This window comes from Amblyomma americanum, chromosome 2, assembly GCF_052857255.1.
Source record: "Amblyomma americanum isolate KBUSLIRL-KWMA chromosome 2, ASM5285725v1, whole genome shotgun sequence".
Classification (NCBI taxonomy): Eukaryota; Metazoa; Arthropoda; class Arachnida; order Ixodida; family Ixodidae; genus Amblyomma; species Amblyomma americanum.
The window spans coordinates 166,900,011-166,920,585 of record NC_135498.1 but is presented as its reverse complement, the minus strand read 5'-3'; the positions used below and the strand labels follow the sequence as shown (position 1 = coordinate 166,920,585).

The following is a 20,575-nucleotide window of genomic DNA, read 5'->3' as shown; positions in this document are numbered from 1 at the left end:
GAATCCGTGCGGGAAAGTAAATACGTAACTGCAATTTGCATTTCACTCGGTAATAATGAAATGTCGTCACGAAGAGAGCGTGAAAGGTTGCACAACATTCAGGATGGCGAGCTATCAAAACCGTTCAGCCAAAGTCGCCCAAATTCTGCTACGGCCATCGGCCATGTACCGCGGCGGCTGCGTTTTTATGGAGGAAAAACGCTAAGGCGCCCGTGTGCTGTGCGATGTCAGTGCACGTTAAAGATCCCCAGGTGGTCGAAATTATTCCGGAGCCCTCCACTACGGACCTATTCGTTCCTATCTTCTTTCACTCCCTCCTTTATCCCTTCCCTTACGGCGCGGTTCAGGTGTCCAACGATATATGAGACAGATACTGCGCCATTTCCATTCCACCAAAAACCAATTATTATTATTATTATTATCGGCCATGCTTGCGCAGGCGAGGCTGCTGGGCGCCAGAGGTTTTGGACTCATTGGTGGCGGTTGGAATTCAGCAGCAGGTCACCGCTGGCACCTGAAAATTTGGCGCCCTTTATGAGCCTGTCCACGTCAGCGTAGCTGTCGGCGAGCGCTCTCTGGTTCCCGCGGATACCTCACTGCAACATTGGCCGCCGAGGTGGCTCAGTGTTTATCGTGCTCGGCTTCTGACGCGAAAGATGCGGGTTCGACCCCGACCTCTGCGGCTGCATTTAGATGGAGGCGAAATGCTAAAGACCCGTGTACTGTGCGTCGTCAGTGTACGTTAAAGAACCACAGGTGGTCGAAATTATCCCAAGCTCTCCCCTACAGCGTCTCTGATAGCCTGAGCTTCTTTGGAACGTTAAACTCGTAAAACCAAACCGAACCTCACTGCGACGGGTCGGGACAAAAATGACCCCCAAGATCTTTATCAAGGGCGAGCTTTACGCCGTTTGCAGCCCGTTGGAGCAACCGCGCTTTTCCGGCTCCGTACCAGAGAGGTGGGAGCCGGACAACAATGGAGAGAAGGGGTCTCGTTTCGGGCCTTCCTTGGCCGGCCACTTTACGTGTGTCCGCGGTCGGAATGCCGTTGAGACACAAGAGATGCCCCGACAGCTTGCGGAGGGCTGATTCTGGGCGCACCCGGCTCCGTGACTGCGGCTGCGTCCACCAGGCGTGGAGAGGGAGGCTGCCCGAATGGAAAGGGGGGGGGGGGATAGAGAGATGGATAGGGTAAGTGGAGGACAGTGAAAGCTTAGGTGTAGGCGCATTTCCTGGGAAGAGAATAATTGAGGATTGTCTACTCCCCTGAGCGCGCGCGAGACCACTGCAGAGGAGAAAGCGCGTAAAGAGAAAGAGGGAGATAGAGAGAAAGCAGAAAATAGAGGAAAAGTGTGAGTGCCTCATTTCTGTGAAAGGAGGTAAACGTTTTACTTAAAAACCGAAGAACACACTAGAGGGAGAGGAAAGGGAGTGCTTGCATAAGTGAGTGCTTAGCGAAGGAAAGGGAGTGGTCACGTTATATAGGCTGCCACGGCTGGCTGCCCCGCGGTCCGTTGCCCACCACTTGAGGCCCGAAGCGAGCTCAATAGCCCGCGCTGCCTCCATTGGAGCCCGCGAGACCTTCGCCGCGCGGAAGGGCCTCGATTCAGAAACTGAGACCGCGACATCTGTCGCTCAGCCGGTGGAACCTTCTCTCTGCCCCCTTCATCTTCAGGAAACGTGGGACGATCAATTTGCTTTTATCTCCCAAGTGTCCCAGCTGTAAGCTGTGTGCTTAAATTTGGACAGAGTGTGAGTATCGGACACCCAAGCAGACCTTGAGGGCGGAGGATTCGGCGCGATTTCAAGGCTTGCAAACTTCTTCTCCTGGTCGCGGCCTGTGTGAACGTCTGAAGGTTGTAGGTCTGAAGAAGCGAGACCCTGGAATAAGTGCCTGTGTACCGCAAACATAGAGTCGAGCATATTGGAGTCGCGCGGACGCTTGGGACTGGTTCAGCCGTTAACTGCGTTCTCCGGAGCTTGCCGAGCTCACACCGCCGGACGTCAGCTGCGCCATGTTGAGCAAGGCGGACATCCTGGCCGTCACGCTGCTCTTCACGCATCTCAAGCCGGAGCAGCAGCCGGAGTACTTCGACATCCCACCGCCTGGCATCTACAAGGAATATGACTACATCATAGGCAAGTAGAGCGTTTCGTAACCAATGGGCGCAGACAAACTGCGAGGCACGTCATCTCCTTTCTTAGTGACTTGGGAATTGAGCGTGGGCTTCGTAGCTGCGGGAATTTACTTTTATCGATAAAGCTGCGGACCACAAGTACCAACACCGATGCGATCGGCATTTTGGCATTAGTTGCGTGGTACCTAACGAACTTAAAAGCTAGCACACTAAAGCATATCTCCAGTGTTCCCAGATTGTAAACTTGCAAACGGGAGACGATCGGCATTTTGGTATTAGTCGCGCGGAAACTAACACCACCTGGAAGCTGACACACTACAGCATATCTCCATCGTTCCCAGACTGAAAACTTGCAAACGTGGAGCAGCCGATGCTGCCGCTTATTACTCCCAGCTAGTTGTATCATTAAACAAATACTTTTCTAGGCGCGTATTTTCAGGTGGGATAAGGACAGTTTTGTGTTCCTTAAAACGTAGAGAACGCCGCCGTAGAATGAATAGCACTGAGGCAACACGTAACCAGACCACTTTTATAAAATTAAGCCTCTATAGAAACGCGCAGAAGCGGAATACTTTAAATAATTCATGTAGGGGCGCAGAAAAGAAATTAAGTGTGTCAGGTCATCAAATATTCACGGAAATTACATGGATTATATTCAGCACTCTACCAGCTCTCGGCACGCCTACAAGCATGTCCGCCTCATTAAAAAAATACTACTGTTTAAGTGCGCTCTGTAATAACCAGAGGAACTGTTATATGAATAAAGATGTGTGTTTTCCCTTGAACTTCTGAAAGTTTTGGCCTGCGTAGAAATAGAAGTTAACCATACGGGCGTTTTCCTCTTCGCTTACTTTGCTCACGGATCAAACCGAAATGCCGGAGGAAATATGCGACACTGCAGCAGTAGGCGAACTATTCTTTTTGTAGTCTTGCTAGGTGACTTCACGCGACCAGTGGTTTTCATTTGTCTGTGCACCTCAAGTTAACATTTCAAGGCTTCCATGCACGTTCAGTTTGAATAGATTCCCCAAGTAACGTGTGCATCGGCCAACACAGAAACGAATTAATGCACAGTTTTTGTCAGACCGACTAGCCCGTAGCAGTACCCCTGGGCACAATTTATGCGAAGGCAAAATTTACACCCTTGCTCCCAACAACTGCACATTTTTTTTCATGCAAGTGTGAAATTGTCTGTCAAACGCGCTTTACGCTTCGCCCTCCCTTGTATGAAAAAACGAAGCTGCATCATTTGTTGCACAGCTAATAAAAATAAAAATATGTGCAGAATTAAGTAGCATGCTACATTTCGAGAGCTCCATACTTTTGAAGGAAAGCGTACGAGAGCAGTCAAGCTATCTGGGAGGCCGCACGGAAGTTTCCATTTAACGCAAAACGAAAGAATATCGCTGAATACTTGAAAAGTTTTTGAATGTCGAGGTAGGTCTAACAATCTCGAAAATCACTCCACATTCGCCTCGGCTGCAGCAGCCGTCCATTCCGCTCATTCACGACACCCCCGAAAGCTGCTGTAGTGCTGCACATTTGCTGCGTTAAAGGAGTTATATATAAGGAAAAGTAATCAAATCTCCTAGCTGGTTCCCATATATTTCTAACCAATTAACTGTAAGGTAATCAAATGAACCGAAGTGAATTGAACTGGTTTCCTCATTTGGAGCTCATACCGAGCCGTGAGCCGTTAATGCTGCATTGTTCCTTCTTGGCGGAAGCGCTCTGGGAGGCGTGCGTGCCGTGCATGGAACCTCTGAGCTTGATGAGCTGACTGTGAGGTCCTTGTATCCTGGAGGGGCGCGCATCGCGTAAATGTGGGAGTGAGGAATGCGACAGCGCGAGCACTATGCACTTCTAAATACCGCAGAGTAAAAAAAAAGCTGGTACTTCCTTCTTCTTATGCAGCGTCGCCACCGACTTGGCCAGCGGCTACACGGAGGAGAATTTTGCTCACTCTTCATTAACTATTGCGTACACCTAGCGTGCTATGTTTATTCGTGTGCGACACCGGGCTGCAGCCCGTCGTGGAAACTGATCGGTGCTTCATAATAGAAAGTGCATCGTCCAGTCTGAAGATTCTTAGTGTGTGAAGAGGTACGCCTGCGGTAATTTCGCGTAAACCTTGAGAGCGGAAAATTTGGAACTTATGCAGTGCGTGTTCGCTTCTTGGGCTTATTCTGTTTATTTCTTACCTGTTCTTTATTTTTTTTTGTCTTAGTGTAACGCGGCAAGTCTTAAGTGAGTGCCCGAGAAGTCTAAGTAGTGTTCCGATCCGAGTATAGTGTGATTCATCGATATTGTCTTAAATATGCCCACTGTGAATGTGGCACAGTCCCAGAATTGGGAACGGCACCGCTAGGGCTTAGATACCGTAACGAAATTGCTAAAAGCACAGTTACGCTGAAAACGTGTTTGGTCCTTTTTGTTCACATAGTTTTACTTCGCATCTCATCGACAGCTGCCAATACTCTTGTTCTCGTGTTGGTCCCAGGATCGTTATTACACGGCAAAAAAATTGGGGCGACAGGCAAGGACCCCTGTACGTGGCACCGTGTTCTGTTTCTCTGCCAGTTATTTTTCACCATTCGTAATGAAGCAATACTGTACTGCCCAGTGCTCCGGCATTCCGACCTTCTCCCCCTGAATGTCGTCCTGCTTGCGTAGCTGCCCGAAGCACCGGCATTGTGCTGCCGACAGAACGGTGGCAGATTGGGGTGAACAGCTTTTCGTTCTGCGGTTCGACAGGCATGCCGCGAGCCGCTGAACATCATCAGGTTTCCCGGCATTGCTTGCTATTTCGTGTATGCCGTTCTCTTCCTTCGAGCGTCTTTATGAGTTTAATGAATATTACCAGCCGTAGATCCGGCAGGGGGAGAGGGGGACCATCTCAGCGAACAACAGCGCCATTATATGGATAGACGCCCATTCACGATCTAGCAATACGTGGTTTTCCAGTCTGTCAAGGGCACACTTGTCCATGGTAATCGTCTGTGGCATCGGGGTAGCAGAAGAGGACAGACAAGCGGGCGCTCACCTTAGGAAAGCAGACGACGGACCTGATGATTAGTGGAGGTTGCATAGCTCACAAGTAAGGACCGGGAAGTAATTACTGCTTTCGAAGGCTCGGCCCGTTGCGTGCGTTTGCATCAACTGAATGCGTCGCGCTCGCTTTGGGTTCATTAAATGTCACAGCGGACGAGATGTGCATGGTCTGTGAGACGAAAACATAGGCACGCTCTCTCTACGCCGCACTTATGCGGGCGGAACCGAGGCTGGCGAGTAGTCTTCTGTCGTCACATGACCCTCATTTTGATGGAGACTTCGCAGCGACTCAAGCGCTGCTATAACAAACCCATCAGCGTCAACTGGCGCGCCACTGGCATGCTTTTTCCGCCACCGCTCATAAATACCATCGCAAAGGTCATTTTTGGATTAAGGCGCTGCTCCCTCTTGTCGCGTTCTCACTAATGAGGGTCTGGTGGGGAAGGCAGCAGAAGCGTACGCGTTTAAATGCGGCGCCGTAATTCTTGGGCGAGTGCCCCTAGATGGTCGTCTGCCTACGACAATTGCGAATAATGAGCCAGTTTTCTTTCGTTTTTGCCTTCCACGGTCGTTTCCGGCGACATTGACGGGCGTGGCATTTGTCTCCCGAATTGCATCGAGCATCCAAGCCACGGCTGAGTCATCTGAAGCGCGCTGGCCATGTCGTCACCGTTCTTTGCAGCAGCTAAAAAGTTTGTTTACAGGATTCCGTCAAGTAAAGCCTTCAAATCTGCATCCTGTCAAAAGTTCACCACTGCATCGTTCAGTGAAGATTTATCTGCCTGATGTTTTCGCTTTTCAGCGTAAACAATAAGCATTAAGGGCATGAAAACTACGCATCACACTTCTTTTGTGCACCGTTGAATCCTTTTTGGCATAGTGCTTAAATGACTGCAATGTCTCCATTCACTTCTACGCTGAAGTTCTCGCTTGATTTTGCACATTGCGGCCTCCTCGTTTTGCTTGTGGCAATAACTTGTTCAAGATGGACTGCATCGAACCAAACATTCAAAAACCAAACCTTTGTAAATGTGAAGATTGTAAAATTATGTAGTAAATATATGTTTGGCGCTGCTTTTAGCGAGATAAACTAAAATGCTGTCTGGGTATGTTAGTCGTTGCGCCAGCGGTTGTTGGTGCGCACTCGTGCACTTTAACGCGAATGAGATATTAGAAAAGGGCTACCAAGAAGGCAGAAATCTTCAAAGGAACTTTTCGGTAGTTGCCCTTAAAAAATTATTTCAGTGAAAATGCGCGTCGGAGGCTGGCACATTCTTACAAATTGTCCCCTCCCCTGTTTTAATTTTCCGCGAGCACTTCTAACCGATTAATTCATCATCATTATTAATCTGAAGAAAATCCAGCATCTGGAGGCGGGGCAGAAGGAGAGCGAGAATATAACTCATCCAAGCGCTTTTCACTAGGGCCCCCATTTTCGGCAACGACAATAGGCCGGATTGCCGGGTAACATGGAAGAAATATAAACAGCGCACTACAGCGTATGCAAGTACTTTAGAATGTATAGCAAGCCAACAAAGGAAAAGTGACGGTCCCTCCTGCGTGCCGCAGTCGCCAAGTTCCTTGAGACGTGATTCGTAGAAAAAACTTGACCGCGTAGCAGAAGCAGATGCTGTTTGGGGCTCTTCTTCTAGGTGCCTTTGTGCAACAATTGTCGCAATTAGGCACTCTGAAGGTTTGAGTGCTGCTGTTTGGGTTTCCTTAATGCGAAAATCCCTGTATCGGCGAGCGTAGTGACGTCAAGAGGATTCGAAGTAATATAGTAGGATATGAAAATTTCCTCACCATAGACTCCGGTGCCACTGGAAGGTGCAGTCAGGGGCCGCACCACGGTTGAACGTCTACAAGAGATGAAGGTGAAAATGAGGCTGCCGATTCTGAGAAATTATTTCATTCTTCTCATCTTGCAGATTGGATGCTGCACGACGAAAATATTTTGCAGATAAAACTGCATTATTTCAATAATCGACGTGCGTTCACACCTCTTAACGTGCAAACGCGGAAAACTGCGGGGAACAAGAAAGAAAAACGTAAACTTGATAGGTTCACGCAGTCGGAACGCGCTTACTCCACTCTCATGCAGCATAATTTTCCATCCTATTTACATGCCTCGTGATTATTACATTCTGTTCAGCCTACCTTCGAGCTTCGCTAATTATGAAACCGCAAATGCTGACACGATAACTGTACCTGTTTTCAAGATTCTGGAGGCGAAAATCACACCACAGCCTGCGTTATTTATCTACATCAACCTTCTTTTAAAGATTACAGGAACGACTACTAAGAAGTGGGTAACGAGCAGCCGGATGCACAAAGTATGCGTGCATTTTCACACGCATTTTGCGCGCATGTTAGTTAGTAGTAAGTAATAACGAAAAGTGACAGTTATCAAGCTATACTGCACTTTTTTTCCACTGCCTCCTTTTTGAGAGTGCACTATTTTTGCATCGTCCTTTGCAGTCAGCGCCCCTGAACGATTCTGCTCGTCTGCTCGGAAGGAAAGTAATGCGCATGTGTATAATCGGCAGATATACGCACGCAAGTGCGAAGTTCTCGCACGCTCCCTGTATACCTTACAAGTCAGCGCCAAGAGCCGGCGCGGTATTTGTTTCTTGTTTTTTTTTGTCTTTGCTTTGGTCTGCCTACTTTCAGCACGTGAGCTGGAAACGGGTTCAGTGTGATGCGACAGTCGCCCGGCACGAGGGTGAAGCCGAGAGACCAGGCGTCTCATTTTCTCTCAAGGACGAAGAGACGACCGAGGTAACACTTTCGGGAACGCGCTAAGAACTCAAGGCCACTGCTTGACAATTGCGACGAGTGCGCGATTAACTCGGTAATGGGATTCTATGATTTCACCGCATTGTTCGGTGCTACGACCACAAAGCGCCCCCCGGAGAGGACGTTAATTGACTTCAACTTTTCTGAAAAGGTGACATTCGTGATAGGCCAAGGCGCTCTTTTTGCTGACTCCCTGATATTTTTTGCCCTAATGTCTGCGCGCCCAGTCGAACGAGGAAAACGTACTGCTATGAAGCAGGCTCTATAAATAGAACGCTAACCGGGCATCTCTCTCTTGCTGAATAACATACATTTCGCTATGCCCATACGATTCCGTCTTCCAATGAGCGAAACGCCGAACATGCCTTTGATGAGCATCCTCTGAGGCGCTGCGAAACCTGAAGTTGAATAAGCTTCGAACACTGCTCCGTATTAAAAAAAAAGGATATAGCCTTTCCCAAGATGACCCAGTTACAAGACATGCTACAAAACGGCGGACGACTTTCTACACCGAGGGAAAATTATCTTCTAATTTCCTTGGCCCGGAGGGGGCGCAGGGGGAGGGGTGGGTGGAGTAGGCCCCTTCGCTCATATGGTCGTACAAGCATAGGAAGGTCATTCGCGGAAGGAAGATTAAATGAATTTTAAGCACCCTGCCGCATTTCTCTTTCCGCGTTGTGACTATGTAGATACATTTTCAAGAGAGCATTGTATTCGAATTCAAAACCACCGCAAGTGCGCTGACGTCATCAAAAGCCAGGCTAATTGTAGCCTTCCTCGTTTTATACAGACTACTGTAAACTCTGCGCTCTGCCTTCGTTGAAGCATCTAGTGGACAGCCCCAGAGAAAACGTCGAGACATAAGAGACAATGCTATACTTATTCGTGAGAGGATCATAACGCGGCTGTTGGGATGGTTGGTTATCCACTGCGGGGAAGCTGCGCGACGGCACAAGGACAGAGACGAGAAGAAAAGACGCAACACAGCGGTCAATTACAACTGACGTTTATCCACGCGTATTGCGCGTGGCGTGCCAATAAATGTCAGGTGTTAGCGATCGGTTGCGTCTTCGTTTCACCTTGTGTGCGTGTGCTGTTGCGCGGTTTCGCCACCATCATCATACGAGCACTAGGCTCCCACTAGGACCATTGCGACTTCTCGCGTTCACAACAGCGACAGTTTTCCTATAAAGCGATGACAATGGCGTTAGATAGTCCGTCGATCACTCTCGCGTACAACAGGCAGATGTGCGGGATGGCAGCGACTGCGTAGGGGTTCTCATATACGTCTTGGCATCGACCGCTGCTACGTCCGGCCCCACGCGGACTATATCATTACCTTGCGCTTCATGCTGCTCCTTCGTGCGTGCCTAACAACTACGTGACATCTGTAGCAAATAGAGATTAGTGCATTACAGCGGACAAGGACGGCGCACCCACCTGCCTCCCGCCGGCGTAAAATGATCTCTAGGCATTAGGGGGTGGGTTAATGCCCATATGTGCGGAACTGGTCATTCTCGACTTTACATTCATAGATCCCTGGCAGTCCCCATGCCGTTCCTGGCGCTGTGATGCAGCAGTTAAGCGATGTGCCATTGCCCTGCGATGGAAGGCGCTGCCACAGGTGGGGCTTGTGGAACTCAGGTTGCTCTTCCGGAGCAACCTCTCGAGACTTGTCATTAATTTAACTCTAGTTCTTTAGTTTAGTTCTTTTCACCATCCGGTGAGCAGGTTATGGAGACGCCGCAAGGTCACGTAACCTAGGTGGACCACATAGGTTGATTCTCCGGGGATGTTTCGTTCACAACGGCAAAGTCGACGACGATGGATTTTCTGTAGAACGGGAACCTTGACGCCATCCCGTTAAGAGGTAACGGTCCCGTTAAACAGTCGGCATGAGACGGCGGCTGGGTGGCGGCAGCGGAGGCTGCTTCGCGCTTACGCTTCCTACGATGGCCACCCTCTTAGCACGGACCTCGTCCGAGGCGTCAGTCCCGGAAGTTGGAGGTTCGCCCTCTGCGCGTTGTCACCGGCGCTGCTCTCGCTCCTGCGAGATCTTCATCTCCCGCCGTTCATCGGTCTGGCTACGCCGCCGGTCGGCTTCTCGCTAGGCGGCGAGCACAACTGTGTCTTGCGCAAGGCGAGCCTCGCGAGCGCGTCGACCGCTCTCCGCATCACCTGTAGCTATGCGGCACCCATAGCTGCTGTGCCATCCGCGCGCGCTGGCTTTTCGGTTTGTTATTTGTTTCTCCGGCTACGCGCAGAGGGAATCTTGACTGAGCTCCCTCTCACCGAGCAGTTCGCTTCCGAGCTGCAGCCGCACGGGTGTAGAGATACACACAACACCGGCCGGCGTGGCCGGTAGCCTTCGCGGCGGGCGACATCGCTGCGCGCGTTTGAGATTCACATCTTTCTACTTCTCTCTCCATAACACTGTCCCTTCATTTTATCATCTTCCTTGCTTTATTTGTCCCTTGGCTGCTCATCTTGTTTTCTTGTTTCTCTCTTTTTTTATTTTTTAGCCGGTGTTTAATTATCTCTTTCTTTCAGCCTCTCTGTCGGCAACATCATCCCTCTATTGTATCCCTCTACCTCAGCCCTTCTTAATAGCATGGCCGTCCTTCCATTCGTTATGCCATATTTCTCTCCTGGCTGCTTTTGATCAGTGACCTTGGACGGGCTTCATCCACGTGACAGCTCGGGGTGTGCTGCTAGCGGCCTATGCCGTAAAGTGATATTACATGTGTCGACGTAAGCGGTAGTGCAAGCTTGATTTCGGGGTGCTGTCAATCGAAACCTGTGTCCAACTTGTCACATCGGAGATTCACCAGACTTACCTTATTTAGATCCAGAGATTGATTGCCTGATTGCTAGTACACATTGCAGGGTGAATTATGGAATCACGATCTCAACACTGTAGTCAGCGCTTTTCAGTGGAACCCATTAAAAATTTTCGACTGTAGGCAGGAAATCTCGGGCATCGCATGTGACAGGTCGATCATACTTGGCACCTGTATGTTGATCGATTAAGCTTAGCAGCAGGATACATGTGCAAGTGGAGTCGTATAGAGGCCGGTAGTGGAGTCTTTCCATCCATGACAAATCCAGTTGGACGAATGGGATGAGCAAGAAGAATACGCACAAACCAGCGCTTTAGATACGACGACTGCGATTTAACATACGACACAGGAGGAGGCGTTGACTATGGTATTAAAGTTTTCTTTAAGGGGGACGCGGGGATCGGATATGATTTTTTTTATTATTTAGTGTATCGGAATGAAAGAAGGCAAGCCTATCGGGATGTCCACCGAATGCTTAAATACAACATTTCATGAAGTATCTTAACTAATTTTGACATTATAAATTATTACCGGGTTCATTACTATACCGAACTTGCAGAAAGCCTGGCATGACAGAAACATGGTACGAGCCTGCAGTCATTCTTATGTTTTGCCCAAAAAATAGTTAATGCAGTAAAATTCTCCAAATATTTTTAGCAGACTGATTCAGAATATTAGATTATGTTATGTTAGGATGTTATAGCCGCGCTTGCGTAATGCATTTATTATCGTCATATCAAATTATTTACAGAGCGCAAGAGTTATTAAAATACATGCGGTCACTAAATAACACAGTGCAACCAACCACATGAAAATTCCTGAAGCCATTGCCATACTATACGCTTTCTGCAAGTTGGCAAGTAAAGTCAAAAAGCGCTTTTGAGAAATCTGGCATTTCACAGAGATTTCAGCCAGTTTTCACTACCTAGAAAAAGAAAAAAAAACATTTTTTAAGGCCCCTCCTGGGTTGTTTTCTGAAAAAAATTTGCAAGAAATAATTAAAAAGACCTAATAGACACCAAATCTGGTGTTTTCTAAAACTCATTCTTTTGGAAATTTTCGCGATTTATTCACTGCGTACCCCCTTAATGCAGGCATTCATTCGAGCGCAGCGCGTGTCAAGCAGACATAGATGAAAAGAACCACCACCGTGAAATTAGGAGCACGCAACCACTACATTTTTTTTACCTTAAAAGGCAAAGAACAGCCTGCAGTAACAAGACGAAAAAAAAAAAAGAAGCAAACATGGCTGATATCTGAGAGCGGATGTCCGTTTCCTCACACTCGACGCATTATAGTTATTGCCGTTGTGCTTCCCACCACGACGTTCCCATTTCCGAGGTGGGAAGTGCAGAAATGACCGTTTATTTAGCCGTGGACGGACATCGAACGAGCGCAGCTGGTCGAAATTATTGCGGGACAGCTGAATGCTGCCTAGCCTACAGACCGCTTGCAGCTTTAGAGCGTTTAACTGCTGTGCTATTTCTCTTTGATCCAAAGGACACTCGTTTCATCAAGTTGCCGATGCCACTTCGGCTTCAGTGGTACACGGCCATCACCTGCAGATCGTAAGCCTAGCACTGGGGTGGCCGTTCGGTGCATGGAAAGAGAATCCACATGCAATCAGCGCGCTCTATAGTCTCTCGATCGAGATCGGCCGCGTCGACCTTCTCGCCCCTTTCAGCAGCGCTCAGAGATGGTGAGCCGAGTAACGGGGCGGAAGAAACGGCACCGCACTTTCCCAACGTCGCCAAGGTGAAAGTGGAGCGCCAATGCGGAAGAGCGCGGCGCAACTGCGTCCACGTTTCCGTTATCTCCACGCTCTTTTTGTGTGGTCCATGCGGTGGCTGCGTGTACCTGCAGCCGCTGGCAGGTCTACTCTTGGCAGTGAAGCTCGTGGCGTAGAAAGTTTTCTTTTTCATTTTTCTTTTGTAACGAGCAACGGGCCCGCGGTGGCAGTGCATGGGGTATTCTATAGAAAGTTCCGGTCTCTGGGGAAATTGCCGGCACAAGTGAAGTCGCACCTTGCGGCGTGGGCCGTTTTGCAAGGAACGAGAGTCGGCACTGCTGCTCGGACCGAGTTTAGAGCATTGCGGAACGTGCGCTAACTCATCCAAATCATCCGCATGAGATAATTGCAGAGAAATCTTTTTTGTTAGGACGGCACGTTTAGTTGAGTTGAGCAATGCTTATTAAATGGAGCTTGCATAAAGGGCTGTTCACGGGAGAGGGGTAGTAGGGCAGTGAGGTCAATTTCGCCACTTCAAGGTCAATTGCTTCGGTGACTCAGTGGTTATGGTGTTCGGCTCCTGACCCGCGGCGGTCACATCTAGCTTCCCCTACACGCTTAATTCCTGGGGAGCTGTCCGTCTTTTTAAAGAATTTATATTCGCAGTTGTTGCTCTGCGCACGACGTCCTAAGCTGGCAAGAGTGCCCATGAAAACGACGTATCGCGTTCTGTACAGCCAAGCGTAGTGTTAAGCATACACTGAAATTGTTAACGTTCGTAGATCGGGTGTATTTAGCTTGTATCTAATACAACAGTTCCACCCTGCTTTTATTTTCGCATTTTGTAACTCCGACTGCAGGCCCCCGCCATTGCTAGACTTGACCCGATGGCGAAGCAAGAACTCTGGGAGTGCTGCCGCTGGATACAATTAAAAAGAACGAAAAAATAAAATTGAAATAAATGGCAAATAAGGACCATCACGCCATATTTACCCAGCTGTCCCTTCTGCGTTGCAGTGTCGGTGATGTGAGAGTGAGAGAGAGAGATTTTAATGATTATAGGAGAGGTGTGCCTTGTAGTTAAGCTGACGTGCTACTATAGCCCCATTGTATAGCCGTGTATGTAAGCCCCCGTGCACTATCGGACGCCTTCCCCTCATCGCCTTCTGGACGAAAAATCCCGTTCTTTCGGAATGCATATCGCGACAACTTTAAACCCTCGCGTGCGTATACAATGCGATTTTAGGTTCTGTGTGTGGGAGGGAGAAGGCACTTTTGCGTTGCTTCTGAACCCACGGTCTCCTGTCACAACCACGGCACACAGCGACGCAAGACGCCGCGCCCCCTCAAAGGCCACTGCCCCACGCTCGCGCAAATACAGCGCCGCGTCACAGCAGGGACGCAATGTTTCCGCCGCATCGCCGCCATTCCCGCGGCAAAAGAAAACTCGGCGCTCCCACTTGCCCTTTCCCTTGAGTGGCCTAGCACGGAACACCACTTTCCTTTTCCCGCCTCAAGTAGGTCCTTGTTAATCGGTCAAGGACTCCGCCGCCTCCCGCTCTCTGCTTTGAGGGAGCCCCACCGCAGTTACCCGGACGTCAGGAGGGAAGGAACATACATGCTTCGCTGCAAAGTGCCCGCGCGTCTGGCTCTTTTCAAACGCCTTAATTAGACCGGCGCTATTTTGCTTTTTATTGCGAACGCATTGGATAGCTCATCGATACGAAAAGCTGGGGTCACCCGAAAGGTAGCAGCGTTACAAAACTCGCGTTTGGTCGAAACGGTGTGATGTCATGAAAGACGAGAAAAATACGAAATGTTAGCCAGTAATAGTCAGTACTGGTAGTTGCAGCGGCAAGACCACAAATGAATAGAATTCAATTAGAATATAATTGAAATATAATTAGAATTTAATTATAATGGGATCGGAATAGAATTGCAACGGTTTCGCATTACTGGCACGTAAGTTCTCTCCGATAATTGTATCGCGAACGGGCTTTCGTATCCTACCCTAGATGTTTGCGTGTTAGAACATTGCCCTCCACTCCCTTCTTCAGAACAGAATTCTCAACGAGTGTGAGCCCGCCGCTGTGTCTGAGTGTCTTTGACGATCGGCTGCTTAGTTCTAGGACGCGGGGATCCAATCTGCACACATCTCCACTGAGACGAAATGCAAAAGACTGCATCCTGCCTCGCAGCTCATGCGCAGCTTTGCGATGGTAAGTCACATGCGATAACATCAGCCAGTGTGACTTCGAAGCACGTTACCTTGTTCATAAATATAGCGGTAGAAACAGTATTCAGAGTTACTGCCTTACTTGATCGTCTCGTAAAGTTACAGATCATATACTATCTGCAATTGGGTATCATTGTCTCGAACATTATGAGGCCGTTTTCCTAAGAAGGCGCCTTTAGGCAAACAATGTCAACAGCTACGCTGCTTGCGGAAACGATGTTTTTGTGAGCAGTGCTGAAGGATGACACGTCAGCTGTGCCTTAGCGATCCGTGCTATGCCCTGCCTTTTTCCTCAGGAACACGAATGACGTAGGTGACATGATGCAGTCAGGTGTCAGCAAGGTTCGACTGCTTGCGGACAACTGCGCTATTTACTCTGAGCAGTCCACGGCCATCAAGTCGCTGAAATTCTGCACTGCAAAGCTTTTAGTGACTTACGCGTCGGTGGAAAAGTAAAATAAGCCACGCCAGTGGTGTGTGTGCAAGAGCGGTAAATAAAAATAAAACCGCCCTGTGGTGTTACGAAATGGAGCGTAAACTCATAACCCGCGCAAGATACTCGAAATACTAATGATATCGGAAGATCTGAACTGAAGAATACGCGTAAACACATGTTGCTAAGCTGAACGCAGAAACATAAATGCTCTGCTACCGAAGAAGACAGTTTGTTCTAGCTCCTCAGGAAAAAAAAAAGAAAATCCACCTTATATGTAACAGTTCAAGATTATATGTAACGGTACCGGTATGTAAAGGGTTAGTTTGGTTTAACTTATTGGTTTGGTTTAACTCCGAATGCTAGAATAAACCTTCTTTATCTCATGCACCATAAGTGCTTTAGCTCGCACATACAGCATCGAATAGACCACAGAGCATCTATCTTGCACAATCAGAAGCAGCCGCCACGATCAAATCCAGTGTGAACGCGAGCAGACACCTCTAAGTATTCGTTCTTCGCTGGGAAATGGCAGGGATGGAATGGAACTGGCAGCCATAGGATGTGCTGGAAGAGGATATCGTAGATAAATTTAAAACAGATCAGACCCTGTGCCTCAGATTGCAATACATCGCCTGTATTGTAATTCTTTTGAACGGTTCCAGTGGCGACTAATTTTAAATAAAGTGCAGAGTTATTCTACTCGCTGGAACCTTCTTGGGACCACGGAGTATATCTCATTGGCGCAAGTTTCACACGTGTTATTTTCTCAGTGCGCTGAATGACATCTACATAAATTTTGACACTGACATTTTTTTATTCTGGTGCTTCTTGGGCAACAGTGCCGTTACGTTTGTTTTATTATTCCTTTCTGTCGTGTGACGAGTGTTGTCAGCTGAATGTTCATCTGTCCAACCAACGTGTAACTGCCTCCTGAGTGCCGGTACTGCACGCTTATATTAAATAAAACGAATAATTAGTAATACATTATATATAATCTGTTTTATGGTGGGGTACTCTGTTTTCCAAGGAGGTAGATGTTCTCGGTTAAAGCCGTACGACTACGACGATTCGCACGGCGTCTGTGCAGGTAGGAGCCCGTCGCTAATGAAATTTGAACAACCAAAAAGCCAAAGCGGATACAGTGGCATGGGACACTGACGCCGCGTGCTTCACACACAGCCCCCTGTAAAACTCTCGCTGCGAAGTTAACTCTCAGACTTGCGTAGCTCTCCCGAAGGTAAGACTCCCTCTCCTGAGGTACGACGGAGCCTGTTAAAGCAAACGGACAGGCAGAACCAATTATCTTTCATGTCCATGTGCAGTTTTCTGGACACTTAAATTGCTGTTTCTAATTCACCTTACGCGATCAGAAGCGCGGACGGACTGACCCTGTTCTAGCCTGCATGTTTAGAGAACGTCGAAGTAATTCCTTGGAATTCTGAATGGGCCGGTGCAAAAAGGAAACGAACTCTCAATCGGACCTGACCTCGCCACCGTGTGCAGAGCTGCTGCTTCCTGCCGTTATTCGATGCGGCGTGGAGATGCACGAGCAAGCGTCTGTTTCAAAACTTGCGTGCGATGATCAGCCGAGGATGACCAGTGTAAACAGTGGCCTCCACCGCGTGCCAGGCGCCGCGCACGTGCCGTCGCGGATCGGCCGGAAACCGCCAGAGATTCCGAAAAGAACGCGGAGCCGTGGATATCCTCGAACGAACGCGCAAGGAAAGATTCATAAAAGGCTAACTTTCACGTTCTTTAGCGTGGTTCACGAATGAATGCCGGACCATCAACGACGTGATTACTCTTTTTGTGGTAATGCATCCGCGAAATTTCTCTTGAACCACAGGCGAGCCACGATGCGTTTGCCCAACCCGAAAGGGTAATCATCACGAGTATGAATTTCAACTTCTGCGTGAGGCCGGAGTCAAAGCTGAGAACACTGGAAGGACCAAATCTAGTGGCTAGGAAGACGAAAAACTGCGAGCAAAAATATGAGAAAAAATGGTCACATGTCTGATATTCCCTTCGCTTGCTGGAGGAATCGTGGTCACTGTTTCAGCAGACTTATCTTAAAGATATTTTATTCGAGGTATACATTTAGCGTCCTTCAAATGCCCAAGGATGCTCGAAGGTCGTTCGTGAAATTCCGTTTTCCTAAATTGTGCGCAAAGTGTATGTGTTATCAAAACCCGCGTGCCACGTTGGAAGTGTCTGATCGGATGCTTTGGAATGACACAGGTTTCGTGGGCTGATCCCATGAAGTGTCTGTAATTTCGGTTGCTGGCATCTTCCGTACACTTGGCCGATGTATGGCACCTTCCCTGTCTTGAGTTATAAGCTATAGAAACAAAAATTAAATTTTTATTGGCGATGCAGATGACGCCAGCGTCGTGGTTTCACACGCTGGTCGGGGAAGCAAGCCGAGAGAGCTTGGAGCGTGGCTCACGCATTGGTCGATGCGAAAAATGAGATCGCATAGCGTCACCAGCCAGGTTGCACAGCAATCTCCTGATTATGCTGAGTCGCTGCCCGCACATGGCTTCTATGACTCGCAGTGGGCGGTGGTTCGGCGGGCTCGGTGCTGGCCAACCGGCTGTCCAAGGACCCATCGACGCGGGTGCTACTGCTCGAGGCAGGGGGCCTGGAGGACACGGTGACGGACGTGCCGTTCTTCACCACCGTGAGCCAACACTCGGAGATCGACTGGGCCTTCTACACAGAGACGCAGGAGAACTGCGGCTTCGCCACTGAGAAACAGGTGGGCTCAAATCTCCTTGGTCGGCAATGCAAATTATGAAGAATCATTTGGAGCTGTGCGTGAACATACACGCACAAATTGTGCGTGATTGCTTTTGTATGTATCTTTTCCCGACCACAACGAGGCTACGGCGGGCCGGTACTGGATGTGTACGCCTCCGAATTTCATCAGTTTTTGGGGTTTCGTACAACCCCTCTTTGTCGCATTTGTGCTTCAGTCGTTTTTTTCCTGCGGTCAGGTATTGTCAAACAGATTGCCCAGAACAGCCCACAGCGACGTAATGTTCAAGTTTTGCGTGCATGAGCCTCGTAGAAATAAAGATGAAGTGTACACGAGTCTTTATTATTTAAGAACCTAAATTATCTACGCGCTGCAAAAGGTTCAGTGAAGATGGAAACATTTTCATTCTATTCCATTTTGCCTATTTCAGAGGCCTTAACTGCGACATCATCTCAGCTCACGTCAGTGGACACATACCTTGTGAGCGGCTTAACCGTTCTGCGTAGTTTACGGAACTGCGCATGAGGCTGCAAACAAACATCGAATACATACTGTTCTCTCGGTGCCCACGAAGAAAAGTCGGATGTAGTTCAATGAAGCAGGAAAAAGCAGACAGACTGTGCTGCGCTGAAATGAGGAATCCGCTCTGCATGGCGAATGGGTGTAGCGGCAGGAGACAAGAAAACTGATAGGCCGCAATGATTGTGTTCGACTAGAAGGTACTTCTCTGTTTCGATGAGATGCGTGTTTTTCGGTAGCATACATAGTAGACGCTGGCTGAGGGCTCAAACAGCGAGAAACTTACTCCACTGATCTGGGCGCTGGTGACAACAAGCGGCCCAAGTCCTAAATCCGCTTCTCGGACACCACAAATACCTCCGCAAGGACCATATTCGCTGCAAACACTCCCGAGACGAAAAAAAAATTCACGAAGTATGCTCTATTATGCGCTCAGGGAAATGTTTTTTTCCCCTAAAGCGCGTCTATAATTTCTTTATATGCATGAGATCATTACCGTTCTCAAGTACAGGTTATTTCGCCTAATCCCAGTTTCCGTCATCAAGCTGTCTCTCAAGGACAGAAGATCATGCATGTTTTGGCTCCTTCGCACAGCTGTTTACTTTGGGTCATTGCAGCCTTCTCATTCTCTGACCGCGGTAATTGCTGACAATAAGCAATCTGCGACTTCCCACTGGGCTATTGTCCCTAACGATGAGAGCCGAGATAAGTGTCTTTAGTGGCGAGTGCGCCATTTCGTAGGGAGCATTACTAAAGCTGTTTGCGTTCTGCCTCTGCAGCGTTCTTATGCTACTTCCGTGATTATATGTCACGTAATGCTGAACAATTGTCTCTGCTGATGAGAGGCAAGATTACAGCCTCTGTTTAATGCTGTCCCACTTTACGAACGGTATCAGCGAGAATGCAGAGATGTGTAGTGGCCACACCCACCGCACCCACTGTGGCGCTACCTATGCCTCTGCGCAGGAAGCTTGCGCCCGCATGCTTTCGCGTCCCCAGCGACCTACTCTGAGCTTCCGTAAGCCGTGGCTGGACGAGCGCCAATAACGGTTCGCCGCAGCAAGCGCTCTGACTCAGCGCTCGTGTTCGTGTCTCTTCCCTATTGTCCCGTCTTTAGCGCTGTTATTTATGTTTCATGAACCTACTGGCCCGGCTAATTCCACTCCTGGAAGTGCTCTGACCTCTTCTATTTGTTACAACGGCAGTCGTGTTAGAAAATTCATCTGTCGCCAAAAACGGCGCTAAAACTTGGTGTAGTAACCTCTGGCCTTCTTATTACTGTTTGATGCTACTGGTGCGGGATGAGCACTTATCCTTATTTTTAACGCGAAAGCGTTAAAGGCCCCATTGCGCAGAAAGCCCGGTGCCGGCATTGTCGGCGTTGTGAGCAATAAATAGGGTGGCGTACGGTGGCCCACGCAGACACCTCCGGCCTCAGGAGAAACAAACCAGGTGGGCAGCCTAGGCCACGTTATCTTGTGGCGACATCACAACCTATGTGAGAGCCATTTACTAAAACTAACATTCTAGCACTTGAAATGATCCAGCGCAAGGCCATTCGATTCATCTTAAAAATACCGTTCAACCGACTCACCTACTGCCATAATGCGATCACACCGAATTCAAACATTGCAAGTAAGACGTAAAATTTAAAGATTAAAATTTATTTTCCTTCTAAAACATAACAAGGTGTCAATGTGCCCGGATCCCTACGTCAAGCCATTTTCCGCTCCACGACCAACAAGACATCGCCACTCTGATTCACTAACTCCATTCAGCGCCAGAAATATCCTATTTAAATACTCCTTCCCTCGCACCGTTACTAAATGGAATGCTCTACCTTTACCAGCACTACGTGACATAGAATCCATTGAAGAAATAGAATATTGACGTCATCAAAATTATTTGGCTTTGTGTTTCGAATTTCCTTCGGTGTTTTTGTGTACATTCATGTTACATTATATTGCGCCTCCTGCTAGGGCCCAGAAGGGCCTGCATTATTCTCTAAATAAATAATAAAATACCCACCGGATCTTCAGCAAACTAACCACCCTGGCAGGTGGCAGTTGAAT

The 20,575-nt window shown here is 48.5% G+C and overlaps 1 protein-coding gene across 1 annotated transcript in view; it reads left to right on the top strand.

The window, feature by feature from the left end:
- Positions 1-1,506: 1,506 nt before the first annotated feature.
- LOC144121959 (glucose dehydrogenase [FAD, quinone]-like) overlaps positions 1,507-20,575 on the top strand; it is a 35,907-nt gene continuing 16,838 nt past the window's right edge. The window contains exons 1-2 of the mRNA XM_077655431.1: positions 1,507-2,139; positions 17,782-17,984. Of these exons, the coding sequence (XP_077511557.1) occupies positions 2,016-2,139; positions 17,782-17,984 (327 nt within the window). The 5' untranslated portion in view covers positions 1,507-2,015. The remainder of the gene's footprint in view (positions 2,140-17,781; positions 17,985-20,575) is intronic.